Here is a 15,107-nt window from a genome sequence, read left to right as displayed (position 1 = left end):
TTCAAATATTTATACAATACAGTACAGGATTATAAGATGACCCGATAGCCGACTGACCTGCACCATAATAGCATTGCAAACTCTTTGACTCCATAAATTGTTATGCTGCACAAAGTGGAAGCCTGCGTACGCCAGCACGGTATGCCAATACAGCGAGACGGTGAAAATAGCCTGCGTGGCAAAGGCCCAAACGTAATCAGTAAGATACATTTTACACAGCGGGTGGAAAATTGGCAGTGAGGCCCCCCACCCGCCCGCCTGTCATTAAAACAGATAGAATGACAACCAGGCACTGCATGAGCCAGCGTAATGAATTGAGAAAAATGGCGGAAATGCTGACTCGGACGTCGTCTACCGCGAAGAAGAAAGTCGATCCTTATCTACAGTAGTTACTAAAGCACAAGACTTGAAAGCACTGACGAGGTGAGAGACTATTTCCAAGGAAACGTGAGACGAGCTATTTGAATGTAAGTATATTAAGACACAGGCAAGGGTCATGTTGAGGAGATATATGGCCACCAGGTGTTCTACCAAGCGTGCCGTGAGCTATTATACTGAATTACGCTGCAACCTTACAAGTCAAACACAACAGGTTAGGTTCATTAAAAACTCGTATTTGTCCTTAGGCATGAATGATTGTGAATGAATGAATGGACTGCCGACCAATGAAACATGTACTCCTCCACCTCTTGCCCAGTCAGCTGGGATAAGCTCCAGCCCACCTGCAACCTTTATTAAATAAAATAAAAAAATAGAAAATAAAAAGGACAAAGGTTATGCTGCCCATCAGCATATCATTGAATTTCTAACATGTACTGTAGATGCCAGAAAATCCCCAAACTTGAGGTATTAAAAACACACATTACCGCAACTGCCAGCTCTTAAAAAGCTTTCACCTTACGTGAACCTCTGAATGTGTCTACAGGCTAAAGACAACCATATGCGTCCCGGTCAAATAGAAATATTTACACTGTGCCGCTTATTAACATGGTGGCTGTCACCAGTCAAATGCTTTAAGGCAGACGAAACCTGTCTTACAACAACTGAGGCGCTTTGTTTACTTTTGTGTGTTTCTCAGAAGTTCCCTCTGGTAAGAGTTGCTAGGAATTTAACTCTTTGACCGCCAAAAACGTTTAATGACGTGTTCTAAAATCCCAATGAATGCCGCCAAAAACGTTAATTTCCGTTTTGTTTTGTTTTGTCTCTCAATGGGCAGCGCAACGTCTTGTGCAGCGCTGCTTTGTCACTAAACAAAAAATATTCGTGTCAAAGTCACTGTTGTGCAAAACAATGTATCTTTTCACAAAAAGTTTGTTTTTCTTTTGATATTTTTGTATTTTCGCTTATGTCACTCAAATGAGCTCATTTCAAATGGTGATTACTAAAGAACGGAATAAGGTCGAAACATTTTTTTTTTCTCATGAAAGAATGGAATCCAATCTTTCATGTGATATCCACCATATTTATGTCCTCATACCGCACAATATTCTGTTTGCTTTGGAAGATGAGTGAAAATGCTCCAAATCAGCTGGCACCGTTGGGGTTTTTTGGATAACGTTTGGCAGTCAAAGAGTTAAATTAGTTGATTTATAATTATGAACACAATGTATGTAATGGCCTCTTCCCAGTCTATTAAAGGTATTATCAAAGGCATCTAGTGCAGCTGTAATGTAAGCGAGAGGTCTCTTGGTTGCTTGCAACCAATTTGTCAGCTGCAAAATTATCCGCACTCTTAGTCAATGGTTTGATATGTTGATGGAAATTAGGCTTGATGTCAAAGTTCACAAAGTACACATTTGTTGCTGATTAACAGTAAAACTGTTTGTGGATTACCCAAGTTGTGATTGTTGCGCAGCGTGTTAGAACATTTTCGAAAGAGATAATACTGTTGACAAAAGTTCTGTCACGCGAGGTGTGGAATTAGGGAGCCAAACGCAGACAAGATACGGGAGATGAAAACCAGAGTCTTTACAGACAAAAATAATAACAGAGAAGCAGCTGGCCTCTTTGAAAACACTTGACGGAGAAACCTTGACTAATAAATCTTGAGCTGACTACTAAATTTTGGCTGGATGCATGGAAGCAAGACATAGAGGAACATCTTGCCTGGAAGTGTAGTGATGGGAAACCTTGGCTGAGAGACCTCGACGTAATGACTGTCATTGAGGGCAATACACTATTCTCTATGACAGAATAAAAGGCTATATGATAAAATAAGAGTGACTCATCATAAGGGACAGAGAAACTGCATAGCAACTGTAAGATTGAGTAGACAAAATAAGAGTGACTAATATAGCCACATGGCAACTGACCAAATTGTTATCAGAACGAATAGGGGTGTGAATTGCCTCGTACCTGACGATTCGATCCGTGTAACGATTCATAGGTCACGATTCGATTCGATACCGATTAATCCCGATATGAATTTACAAGTCGATTGTTGCGATTTTTTTTTTTACTCAAATTTAGAAAGTACCATTCAGTAAACTTGTACATGTACACTGTAAGATTTGTATGAAAATTTATTATTTATTGATCTGAAACTTCCGTTTTTGTAACTGTGAGCCACTATTGAATCGATTCGAGAATTGGGTGCTGTAGTATCGCGATATATTGCCGATTCGATTTTTTTTTAACACCCCTATTAACGAACATAGTAACTGCAAAAGTAGACAAATTAAGAGTGGCTCATACGGTCATTATCGGGTTACAGTATCATCATACAAGAAGTAATAACTGCATAAGCATAATACATCCATAACACAGTGAACCCATGACCCAACGAAAAACACAATACAAAACAAAAAAACAAGTTCATGCGTATCATTCATACATAGATGGCAGCATTAGAGGAGACGATATTTGGGAGGAAAACGACGATCCACAGCGTAGTCGCCCCTTGTTTGCTAATAGGTTAAACAAAAGTGAAAGGCCGTCACTATAAAGCAGCGTGACACCGATAGCATTCGACGACATTGTCACGGACAGGTTGAAGTGGAGCGGAATGCGCTGCTCCACTTTCTCAGGCCCATGTAGCGTCATGCTGTGGAGGCTGATGAAATAATCATGTGCTCGCGAAGAGAGCATGACTCAGCCCCCAACAAAAGTGAGCAAAGTGGTCCCATGCAGACTAACTGTGCTACTTTCTGTGTAAGTGGAGGCATTAAAAGTTGAAAACGCTGGAACAAAAATGTGTCACGGACCTTTTCAGCAGATATCTTTAGAGGAACTACACCTAACTGCTAAATCAGTTTTACATTCTCAGCAATGAATCAACGGTGTCGTGAGGAATATTATACCATTGCAGTATCGTTGACACCTTTACACTAACCTCCAGTCAGTGCTCAGAAAATATAGAGCTGACCAACCAACCAACCGTTGTAGGACTACTTCATCATTTTCAGCGGGCTCATTATTGCCATAGTCCATTTATTGTTTTACTTGGCTAATGTGTGACCCGAGTGTGATGCTGAGGGTCGGAGTCAAAAACGGGGAACTCCGTTACCTCTACAGCACATATCCATCCAAAGGTGTTTATTGAACACATTCAGTATTAATATTGATCATGTTTGCAATTCAGAGGCCTGTAGTCGTGTAATAAAATAAATGAGCTTGCTACAAAACAAGCATGTTTCATACTGTGTGACCAAGTAAGGAACAGTCAAGATGAGCAGTATTTTAATGATCATTCATTTACCTCTTGGGATTAACAAATTGTATCTATGATTTTTCTGCGGTGTTACATGGCACAATAAGGTCTTTACCCACTTTGCTTTGCCCCAGCAGTGCGTCAAGGACCACTTATCCTGCAATGATACTGTAAACCGGTAACGTCATTGTTCCTCTGTGTGTACAGGGAAATGGAATAGTCCTCGCTTCCTTTCTAACCTTCAGTGGCGTTGGACAACCCACTCTGTCTCAAAACTCTTTCAGTGGACTTGGTAAAGGCAGGGTGTGGACACTAGTCCCTCTTCCCTTTGCTGTTTTTAGCCAGACACTCATTAAGACACGCGGAGAGTTTGCTGATAACAGAAGAGTTTCCTGTTTGTCCAGGACAGAGGTTGGAGGCAGGGACACGAGAGTTAAGGAACTAAAAGAGGTAGTGAACAAGGAAGGAAGAGGCAAATTGGAAAAGGAATGTGGAGAAATAAAAAGACAAAAAAGTTCAATATTGCTTCTTTACCCTTAAGCATTTTTTTTTCCCAACGTAATGTTTGAAACAGGTTTATGTTAAATTCCAAAGAAAACACACACTGGCGAAGCACCCGTGGATGTTTGTTTACCTACTGGTTTTTACTCAAACACAAAGAGTGATTTCAATGTTTCTTTGAACTTCTTCTACTCCATGAAGGAAAAACAAACACTGATCTGGAAACAGTTCTTCCTACGGCGTATGAGTATTTTTTTGTAACGCTGAGAGCAGATGGAGCTAGATGGAAAAACATTTGCTTTCAAAAGACCAGACATTTCCCTTTAAAGTACAGGTAAAGCTGTTTTTGTTGCTGTAAGGATAAAAGGTGTTTAGGTGAGAAGAGTTATGACTTTGGATTTTTATGCTTTATTTCCACAAGTTGTATAGCCAATTAGATTTCTTAAAAGAATATGCTTAACTCATTTACTCCCAATGTGTAAATATTTTTTTTTAATGTTCTAAGTGTCCCAAAGACGTATTTATACGTGTTTTTGTTTGTTTGTTTTTGTTTGTTTGTTTTTGTTGTTGTTTATGCTAGAGCATACAGAAGGCTTTGATGCAGCCTCTCAACTGTTGCAGAAATGGTAGTTATTACACAAACGGCCAGCAGGTGGCAGCAGAGCAAAGGAGATCAACCAGGGCCATGTAGAAAAAAAAGCTCAATTACTTACAATTTTGAATAGATTTGTGAAAACTGATGAAACTTAGCTCTCTTCTAATGCTAATTGCTGCAAAACGGAAACAGATAGAAACATACTTTTTTTTTTCATGATGAAAGATGAGACTTTAATCTTTCTTTTGATAGGTTCCATGCTTTTATAGCAATAGAACACAATATTCTGTGGGCCATGCAAAATCAGTCAAAATCCAGTAAAACAGCCGGGAGCGAACGGGACTGCTTCTGTGAAAATGGCGGCGAGTGAATGAGTTAAACACCTTTGCAAATATCATCAATCTTCCTTTGGTTGATAAATCCAACCAAATAATTTCACAGGAAAGCTATCGATTAAGGCCAAAATAATCTGTGAACAATTCCCCCAAATCAGGCCTGGATTAAGTTCAGACTTGGTGTGACCACCTCGCAAAAAAAGGTTACTAAATGCAAAATGTTCTTATTCTCTTATGTTTAAAAGTGATAGCAGCCCTCGGACTTCTCGCAGTCAATAAATCCAATGGGAATAACCTCGTAATTTTACAGGAATATCCTTTGGTTGGAAGAAATCAGGGAGGAGATGACAGGATGTATGTATGTACTATGTACGGAAGAATCAAAGGAAAAGACATGGCAAAAGGAAAGCCAGACACTAACACATTTACAATGTCCCTGGCCTTTGATCGGCTGTGGCTTGTAACTGCAAACTGCCTTATCTGCAACAAAGCAGATGTTCTCGAATGTCTTCAAACAATGCATCCTTTTTTGTGTCAGGGCACAGACAAAAAGAGTTGACCACGACTTCATTGGCAAACAGACGTGAATGTAAGACAAACACCCACACACTGGAATCAGGATTCAGAGGCTCATAAATGTGGCTAATAATGATCTGGACTGCAAGAAACGAACAGCATGTGCAGCATCTATACCGTAAAAAAAAAAAAAAAGATACTTTCCCGAAATATTGGCCTTTGGAGAAGCTTAAGTCGTCTTTACAAAAAAACATTCCCTATTTTTAAGCATCCAAACTGATGATAAACAATGGGTGCAGTTCCAGGAACAAATCCTCAATCCTATTGTGTTCCTTCACCATAAATCTACCACAAATTCAAAAGGTCTCTCATCTTACGGCTGCAGCTATGTATGCGTGATTTGCAACTGTTGTCGCAAACAATCCATTCAATTTCAGCAAAAAAAAAAGGAAGTTGGTAGTTAAAACAAACATTACAGCATATGTCCAGCTTGTGGCTGCAAGTCGAGACAACCCCGGGTTAAAAATAGTCGTCAGGCAACACTTCCTTCGGCTACTAATAGACATTCCTGCCCTATAAATAAAACACTGCTGAACTTGGAAATCAGACGGCATCATTAAGAAGGGTCCGTTGCTGGTTAAACCAACTATGACCCAAAGCTATTTTGACGCTTCACTTGCATTAATCAGCGCATGTTGTAGCTGTAAATCTGTCATTTTTTAGAACTTAAATCATCGGGTGCAACTAAACACTCAATATGGTAACTGGGAAGCAAAAACATTACAAGCCACAAATCAAAACGTTCCCCTGCCAAAAGTCTCTCATGAAGGAAATTTCTCTTTTTTTTTTTTTTCAGGTGAACTGAGATGAACTCTTCCTTCATCCACATCCTAGCCTAATATATTGTTCCAGTTAGGCCGTACAAGCCAAACTAAACAATAAGTTCGAACCAAAACGAAAGCAAGGAGCCAGACTGTTCCTTTGATTCAAGTCGATGAAGAATAAAGAAATAGTCCAGCTGATTTTGACCCTGATTCCCCGACCAACTCGGGAAAATCTGATTATCGATAGTCCTGACAGATTATTCAACGGTGTGGTCAGAATGACATATGATTGTCACGTGACATTGATCTGTAACCAAGTCAGGAACCAAATTGAATTTATGGCAAAGCCTTTCACGACAGGGGAGAAGAGTTTGCACGGCAATTGAGTTACCAGAAGTAGGCTGAGAACCATCAGCACTTTTGTGTTTTCCATTGAACTTATAACAAAGCCAAGACAAAAGTTTAACATTCCGCTTATATTCAAATTTCGGTAACATCGTCATCAATTGGTATCAGCCTGGAAAAAACAAACAAACATCTCGGTCTATTTATATCAGAAAGTATAACAGATAGCGTAGGTGCTGCTGCTTTGTTTTTCCTGGTAGTCCAGATGCCCCATGGCACTTTGCTACCTTTCACAGGTCAGTCCAGGTAGTTACTACCTCAGGTTACGCTTGATCGGATCATCTTCTGTTCCAGGGAACGAGACTCATTGTTTTGGTCACATTTTTATATTCATATAGAGGGCGGGAGGTACCCTGCTGATGGGATATTCTTACTTCACTGCTATCCTCTCTCCACAAGCTGACTTTTGACTTCCCTCATCCCTTCTTCGTCTGTTCCTGGCAATTTAGTAATGAAAAGAATGGTATGCCTCCTTGTATGACTTCATGCCCACAACGGAGTCAGACTGTATTGAGTCATGCTCACTGCATGCGGTGCCATAAAACTTTGTACAAGAACAGTGCAAACTTGCTGCAACCAGACCTTACATCGTCACTCGGGATGGACATGATCTACTGATTAAATTATATTTCAGATAAATGTAAATGTTATTAATTAAAGGCACGATAGATTTCGCTCTTTGGCACCCACCAGCATGAATGTGTCCGGCAAAATAGCAGCATCGAACATTAACAGCAGGTGAACAGCAGGTTAGAGGAAAAAAAATCACCACCACACATTAAATGAAGCCCAGAGGTGTAGATTGAGAAGGAGTTCATGTGTATAAATCCTGTATTTATATAGTGCATTTTCCTGAGTGAAAACGAAATTCCCTGCCTTTAAACAGACCTGTATCAAATGAGAAATACATCCAGCAAAACCGCTTTGTAAAATTATAAAATGTAAACCAAGAAAACATGAGTCCTCCTCACCTACTGGATATAAATTTGAGTGCCTTTGTTTTGCATTTGTAGTCGTACAGTAAGTTGCGTAGTTATTCACACTAGGCTCATTGCTACCAATACATTGGGCAGTTAGCTAGCTAGCTAGCTAGTTATGGTTAAACCCTGAAAATGCATCTTTCCTGGGTGGCACAATTGACAGAACAGCTCTTGTAATTATTTGCATTCCTAGCGAGGAGGTGAATCCGAAGACATGCCCACTGCCTGCCAAAATGGTTAGCTCCTAAGATAGCTGGTGTCTAGCACCTCACATGGCGGTGATCACCCGATGGGATACATTTCAGCCGCCATAAGCTTGAAGCGGATATATTTTCCTGGCTCAAACGTTCAGGGATGTGTAGGCATAAAAAAGATCAAAGAAGAAATGGCATCCATTTGTCAGCCGGGCACGGTTTCACGCATTCGGTGGACCGCCCGCATCGCTATTTGCAGGGGATTAAGTGTACGCTGCTCATAGTGCACTGCCTTTAATGCAGACATTGAGTTTATCGGGATAGTTTATGTTTGAATGAGGACATCTCTGTGGACCTTTTTTTTTCTTTTTTTCTTTTTTTCCCTGCCTCCCTGGCTCAGATTTGTCAACACAGACACCCGCCCTTCCTCCCCCGGATTAACAAGGGTCTCTCCCTAAGGCTTTACTGTCACTCTCGGTATTAATACCCTTTTGCTGCACCCAGCCAGAATAAACTCAGACTGGCCACATTGAGTCAGACTGGGCCAAATAAAACATTCCCTACCAGAGAGACGCTTCAGCTGTATAAGAAATCATCAATAGCTGAAGGATTAGGCCGCCATCATGATAAACCCTAAATCTTTTGGCTTCGCAAAGAATTGAATTCATGTGGTCTGTTTCCCTTCACTCTTTCACTCCCAATACCGTATTTATACGTTTTTTAGGTTTTTGTATGCTAGAGTTTTTGTATGAAGGCTTTGATGCAGTTTCTGACCTGAAGCGGTCGCTTAAAGCGATGGTACTTATTACAAGAAAAAAAAAGGAAAAAAAAAAAAAAACGGCCAACAGGTGGTAGCAAAGTATAAGAGATCAACCAGGTCCATGTTGCAACAAGCTCTTTTTCCCCAGTATTTTCAACAGGTTTGTGAATAATGATGAAACTTAGCTAATTCTAATGCTAATTGCTACAAAACATAAAAACAGATAATAAAAAAAAAATACCGTACTTTTTTTTTTTTTTTTTTTTTTTTTTTTTCCCCCTAATGAAAGAAGACATATTTTTCTTTTGGTAGGTTCCATGTTTTGATAGCAATAGAACATGAAAATTGCTGGGAGTGAATGAGTTAATGTACTCAACTGCATTAACAGTGTAATTCAATGCTCTTATCTTGGTGTAGTGAAGAAATGTTTTCAGATGATCAGCATGTGACAGAGTGCTTGGGCAGCGCCGCTTTATTTAACACAGCAGACATTCCATCACGCCTGATAAGGAGCTCGCCATTCCTGCAACATTTACACAACTAAAATTAGATGATGTGCATTGTGGAGCTGCACCAAAGATTTGGACGTTTAGTCGGGTGTCCAACACCATGCAACCCCCCCCCCAACCCCGGGATTAATTGATGCCATGGAACAGATGTGTGGAGCGAGATGAGATGTAATCCGTGCATCAATTAGATAGCGACTGTGTGTGTTTGTGTATGTCTGCACGTATACTGTGAATACAATGTACTGTACATGGATGTTAGTGGTTGGGGGTTAATCCTGCCTAACATGGCAGCTGTGAGAGCAGTTTTTTATTTTTTCAAGTCGTGACAATAGACTAAGGCCTGTGCGAGGGAGAGCACTATTATCAACAAATAGCATGCTCACACAATACAACAAAAGGCTGCATATATTATCATGACAGCGTGTGCTCAACAACTTGTGCTAAAAGGACTAAAGCGCCTGAATGTGAAGGTAATAATGAAAAAAAAAAATACCTAATTTATTCTGATGACATTTTCACTGCTATTCATGTGTGCTACTATTATTCTGGTATCCAATTAAAATGTGTCAGTAAAATAAATTGCCGCTTGTGAACTGGTAATTAGTTACGCTCTCTCATTTATATATACAGTACATATTCATTTTTCCTGCGATTGGCTGGCAACCAGTCCAGGGTGTCCCCCGCCTACTGCCCAGAGCCGGCTGAGATAGGCGCCAGCACCCCCCGTGACCCTTGTGAGGAATAAGCGGTCAAGAAAATGGATGGATGGATGGATATTCATTTTTCTATAGTGCGGCAAAATTTCATTAAATTAACTAAAGTAAGGCTATATGTAAAAAAGGTAAAGATGTTTAAAAAATATTGTAATACAAAATCAGCTCATACTAAAAAAAAAAAAAAAGCACGATATTGTGCTTTTGTAAATAACAGCAATACATATAAACTATGGTACCTACAATCTCTTAATAACAATATTGAGGCACTTACTACTTACTTACTACTACTAGCACACATTGAGTTCCTCCACATATTAACTCGCTTCACAAGCATATTACAACCCCCTTCATTTGACAATTAGTGTAGATTTTAAACATAGAAGGCCAAAACATCCCTAATGAAAATTAAACTGCACTAAAAAAAAAAAAAAAAAAAAACTAGCCACCAGAGGGTGCTAGAACTGCACAAGTGGAAATCAACCTGACTTTTTTTTTTTTTTTTTTTTTTTAACAGATGTGTAGCTTTTAAATACCATGAACATGACGAGGACGATATTGTGGCAGTTTTTATATCACGATATTACCATTATCGTTACATCCCTAGTGTATAGTATGTAAATTAATTTTAGATTAGATTGGAAATTTGAATCCAAATTCTAATTGAAGTTGGGAAATCCTGATCTGTATGAATGGACACATCAAAACCTTCTGGAACATAATCAGCAATAACTGTCTCTCTTTTCACGTCATTATTTACAGCGAGCTCATTATAAATACTTGGCTTGATGGAGGACGATTGTCAAGGTGAAGCCTGTAAAACTCCCTTCGACAACTTGCTGGAAACTAAATTGAGAAAAACATTTGTGAAACCAGGAATTAGTTTTTGTGTCCAATCGTAAAAGTGAAAATGAAGGACAGGCTTGGGGGGAGAGCATTCCTTGGTAAACTATCACTGACAAGTAAAACCCAAAATAGAACCAAGGAGGTATTTGAATTCTATTGTGGTCGCTTCATGGTTACTATGAGGAGCAACGGAATGACTTTTGGCTGTGTGGTTTAAACAATGTAACATTCTTCTCTACAAAATGACCGCCATTCGTTTTAATCAACCAGTTGTGCAAAGCACGCTGACGGTTGGGCAAAAGTTTTCATTGCTGTTTTTCTTTTAATTGAATGCAAAGCAATGGACGGTCATGCCGAGTGTAAAACGAACAAAAGTAGGTCAATCAAAATGCTCAATAGAATGTGGGAGTGATGTGTGCAAAGACAGACACAAGTGCAAACGGCTTTGCTCGTGTTTCTAAGCAACATTCACATCCATGACTCGTTCTTTTTTTTTTTTTTTTTTTTCTCCGCTCAGTTCCTACAACTGGCTGATGTAACAGTGAGGATGCGCAACACACACAAAGGTTTCATCTCGGATGATGTACACCCCTGAGTGTACAATAAATAAAGGTTTGAGGACTTTTAGGTACAGAAAGGTGAGATGGACACACAGCTCACTGTTGAGATCTCGCAGCTCAGCATCGAATGTGACATTTTTTTTTGAACAATGGCCGTGGTTGTTCTCTCCCACATAGCAGAGTGAATTAGCAATCATTTACTTTCATCTGGCTGCAAGCCCAGCCAAAAATCGCAGGGATTCATATTTGGGTTTGCAACAAATACCAAGAGCATCTGTCAAATTTTAGATGGATTTTCACTTTCCCTATAGATTCCAATTTGCACATACAAGAATATAGGGGGGGGAAAAAACGACCCTTTAACTGGGATGTCGCTGTGTTCAGAATGAATCAATCACGTTCATACTTATTTCAAACTCGGTACGAGGAGTGTGACGATATATCGATATCGCGACAAATCATGATACTTTGATAGATTATCGATACGCCTACGCAGGTATCGCAATATTTGTAGTTAATGTACAGCCACTATATCTGCTCCATTGTTCATTACTTATTGAGCAATTACTTGGCGGGCCACTAGGGGGAGTGCCTCATAAGAGTGGCAGGGAAATGGACGCAAGTCTTCAGGCGAAGAAGACTCATCTTAGATTTTTTTTTTTGTATTTATTTTTTATTATTTATTTTTATTGTTTTTAATTCATATTTTTATATATATTTATATATTATGTATTTATGTTTATATTTAATTATTTTTATTATAATCTGAATTATATTTTTGTAATTATTTATTTCTATTATTTATTGATATTTCTTTTTTTATTTATTATTATTGTTATATTATTTATTTGTATTTATATTTTTTAATTAATATTTTTATATAGATTATATTTTAGTATTATTATATATATTTATATTTTATGTATTAGATTTATATTAATTATATTATTTTTATTTTAATATTGTGAATTATATTTATTTTTATTATTTTGTATTATTTATTAGTTATTATTTGACATTTTTTTATTTTATTGTTTTTATTATTATTATTATTATTATTATTATTTTATGATTAGTTTTATCGTAGATTATCGTTGGATTTATTACCTGAGCCAACGACAATTGTGGTATCGTCATATCGTGAGATCATCGTTATCGTGAGCCTTATATCGCATATCATATCATATCGTATCGTGAGGTAGCCAGAGGTTCCCACCCCTACTCGGGGATCAATAAAGTCAAGTCTAAGTCTAAGTCTAAATGCATTTTCGAAGTAGAGGCCTCTATCATCGTTTGCTGTCATTAGCTGATTTATATATTCCCGTTTGGGCTCATTAACTCTTTGACTGCCAAAGACATTTCATGATGATTAGTAAAATTCCAATGAATGGAATGTGATCTTTCATTTCGTAGCCACATTGTATATGTAGTAAAGGCAAACAATATTCTTTTTGCATTGAAAGATGAGTTAAAATGCTCAAAAGCGGCTGGCACTGTGGATTTTTTTGTTTTGTTTTTATAACGCCTGGCAGTCAGAGATAAGATGAAATATTGTATACACCCAATAAAAAAATTAAAAAAAAAGCATGTGACTGTAATAAAACGGTGCTTCTGAATGGACCCCATTGTACAGTGAAGCCTCCGAATTCAAAAGCCCCTAAAATCATGCAACGTGGAATTTGACCCAAATATTTCTGGACAAAAAAAAATAGGCCTCAATCTTCTGAAGTGCCGTCAAGCAAGACCTCAACCTCTTGCGACTTCAGCTTAGTGAGCAATATGTCCTCCACATGGAAAGAAGGAAATGACAAATATATGTCAAGGGTGCCTGAAGATGACATCACCTGTTTTCTTGGTTTGGTCAGCAAACTGAGCCATGATTGGTCGTTAATTGTTTCCTCAGCACAGGTGATGTCATCTTCAGTTGACAGCAAGTGGAACATTTAGTTTTTAAAATTATTTGTATAAGAAAAATAATGAAGTTACCCAATTCATTCTTGTCAAAATATTAACTTTTTGCTGCTGAAAATGGCTCAATGTATCCCTTTAATAGATGACAAACGGAACATTGGAGATTTCCACAGTTATGGATCTCATGTTTATCTTGACTAGAGGAGATGTCATTTGCGATATAGGAATTCCCCTGCTGGAGATATTCCGCAGATGAATTTCAACATGCATGTTGTGACTAAGAGGAAAATTACTAAGAAAAAATGACTCTTCGTTTCTATTGAACTCTTCCCTTTCCCCCGCAACACGCCGTCAACATTCTCAACCTTCTTCACCAATCCTCGACTTCATCAACTTCCTCTTCAAATCCAAATTAACCAGCACCTTGCAGACTTTTTTTTTTTTTTCCCCCCCCCTGTCTGCCGTTTCGCTCGGCTGCCGTCGAGACCGCGGCCTGACAGCGGATGAGTCAGACACAGCGGAGACGCCTCACTTCCTGTGAGCGTTCAATATGTTAGCCTGCGAGGCGGAGATAGAGCCGTTCTTCCCAAAAGATGGATTAATCATCGGGAAGGGCGATCTGCGGAACCGTGTGGCCTTTGCTGGAATGAAGCCCGGCACTCCCACATTTGTGGTCCCCCCCCCCCACCCCCAATATGAGTCACTATGAGAAAAGTATGGTTAATGCGGCCTTTTGGTTTGGCATCGCTCTAACGCCATCAATCATGGCCTCTGGACCTCGTCCCGCCACTGTGACCTCATTTTTATTTTTTTTTCAAGGTGCTACCCCTTCTCATGACACCCGCAATTGAAGCTGCCCAAAGCGTGCCATGTTACACGGCGCTTTTCCCATGTGTTTCGTGTTTACAAAAGCACGCCAGGGTGAAGGGGGGTGGAGCCAAGTGGATTATACGCATATTATGATTCAAAACTGTTTGGTTTATTTTGTTTTTCTTGCAAAAAAAAATATCGGTCATTTGCTCGGCCCGGAGGTCGAGAGAGGTGGCGATAAATCATCTGCAGCTGCCGAAGGCGTACGCGGGCATGCACGCGCACTTTTTACTTAGTCACGAGCATATGTTTTAGTACTTACATCGGTTTTCCTGAACTTGGCTTTAAGGCTCTTCATGTTCGGTCTAGTAGTCCATGTAGTCGCTCGCTCGCTGGGAGAAGGGAGAGGTGGAAAAAAAAAACAACACAGATGTTGAAGCGCTAACTCGTTTGAAGTGTCGTTTCTCCAACATATCTCCTAATTTGAGATGTCCAGCAGCACAGAAGTAAAATCAACTTTTTTTCAATGTGATCCCACTTTTACATTTCACATATTCCCCAAGCAAACGGGCACTTTGGAAGTAGACACAGCACATGCTATTCCAATTTGAACCCCCCTGCAAATGGTTTCCAGCTTTCTGCGCGTTCCTCCGATGTTTTAAATCACATCCAAACCCTTCCGGGACGTCTGGCGACCGTATTGCTGCCTTAGTTCCCTCAAGCAAGCGTATTTGTTGTTTTTTGTTTTTGTTTGTTTTTTCTCCCGTGGCCGAGATGACCTTGTTCATGAGTTGCCTCTCAAAGTGTACCAGGGAGCATTCCAGCCTTGTAACGAGGCTACTTTACTTCATTATGTTTCCAGGCTGCTTGAGCATGTAAAGCAGTACGATTTGAATGTAACAGTTACCTGTTTGCCTCTTTAAATGGACGTGGGGGGGAGAACATGGTCAGATTTTATTGTTTTAGTGGGAGCAGACACACACACTAGTGATTTTGGGC

At 39.4% G+C, this 15,107-nt stretch overlaps 1 protein-coding gene across 4 annotated transcripts in view; it reads right to left on the bottom strand.

Annotated features, from left to right (window-relative positions):
- Positions 1–15,107, bottom strand: part of rai14 (retinoic acid induced 14) — a 39,486-nt gene that overhangs the window by 22,626 nt on the left and 1,753 nt on the right. For all 4 annotated transcript variants that reach the window (XR_013278694.1, XM_077497268.1, XM_077497270.1 and 1 more), the window contains exon 2: positions 14,431–14,500. Coding sequence is in view for 3 of the 4 variants with exons in the window: in XM_077497268.1 (XP_077353394.1) it covers positions 14,431–14,466 (36 nt within the window). In the remaining variant the exon portion in view is untranslated. The remainder of the gene's footprint in view (positions 1–14,430; positions 14,501–15,107) is intronic.

The sequence above is a fragment of the Festucalex cinctus genome, chromosome 15 (assembly GCF_051991245.1).
Source record: "Festucalex cinctus isolate MCC-2025b chromosome 15, RoL_Fcin_1.0, whole genome shotgun sequence".
Lineage (NCBI taxonomy): Eukaryota > Metazoa > Chordata > Actinopteri > Syngnathiformes > Syngnathidae > Festucalex > Festucalex cinctus.
This window is presented reverse-complemented; position numbering and strand designations above follow the sequence as displayed.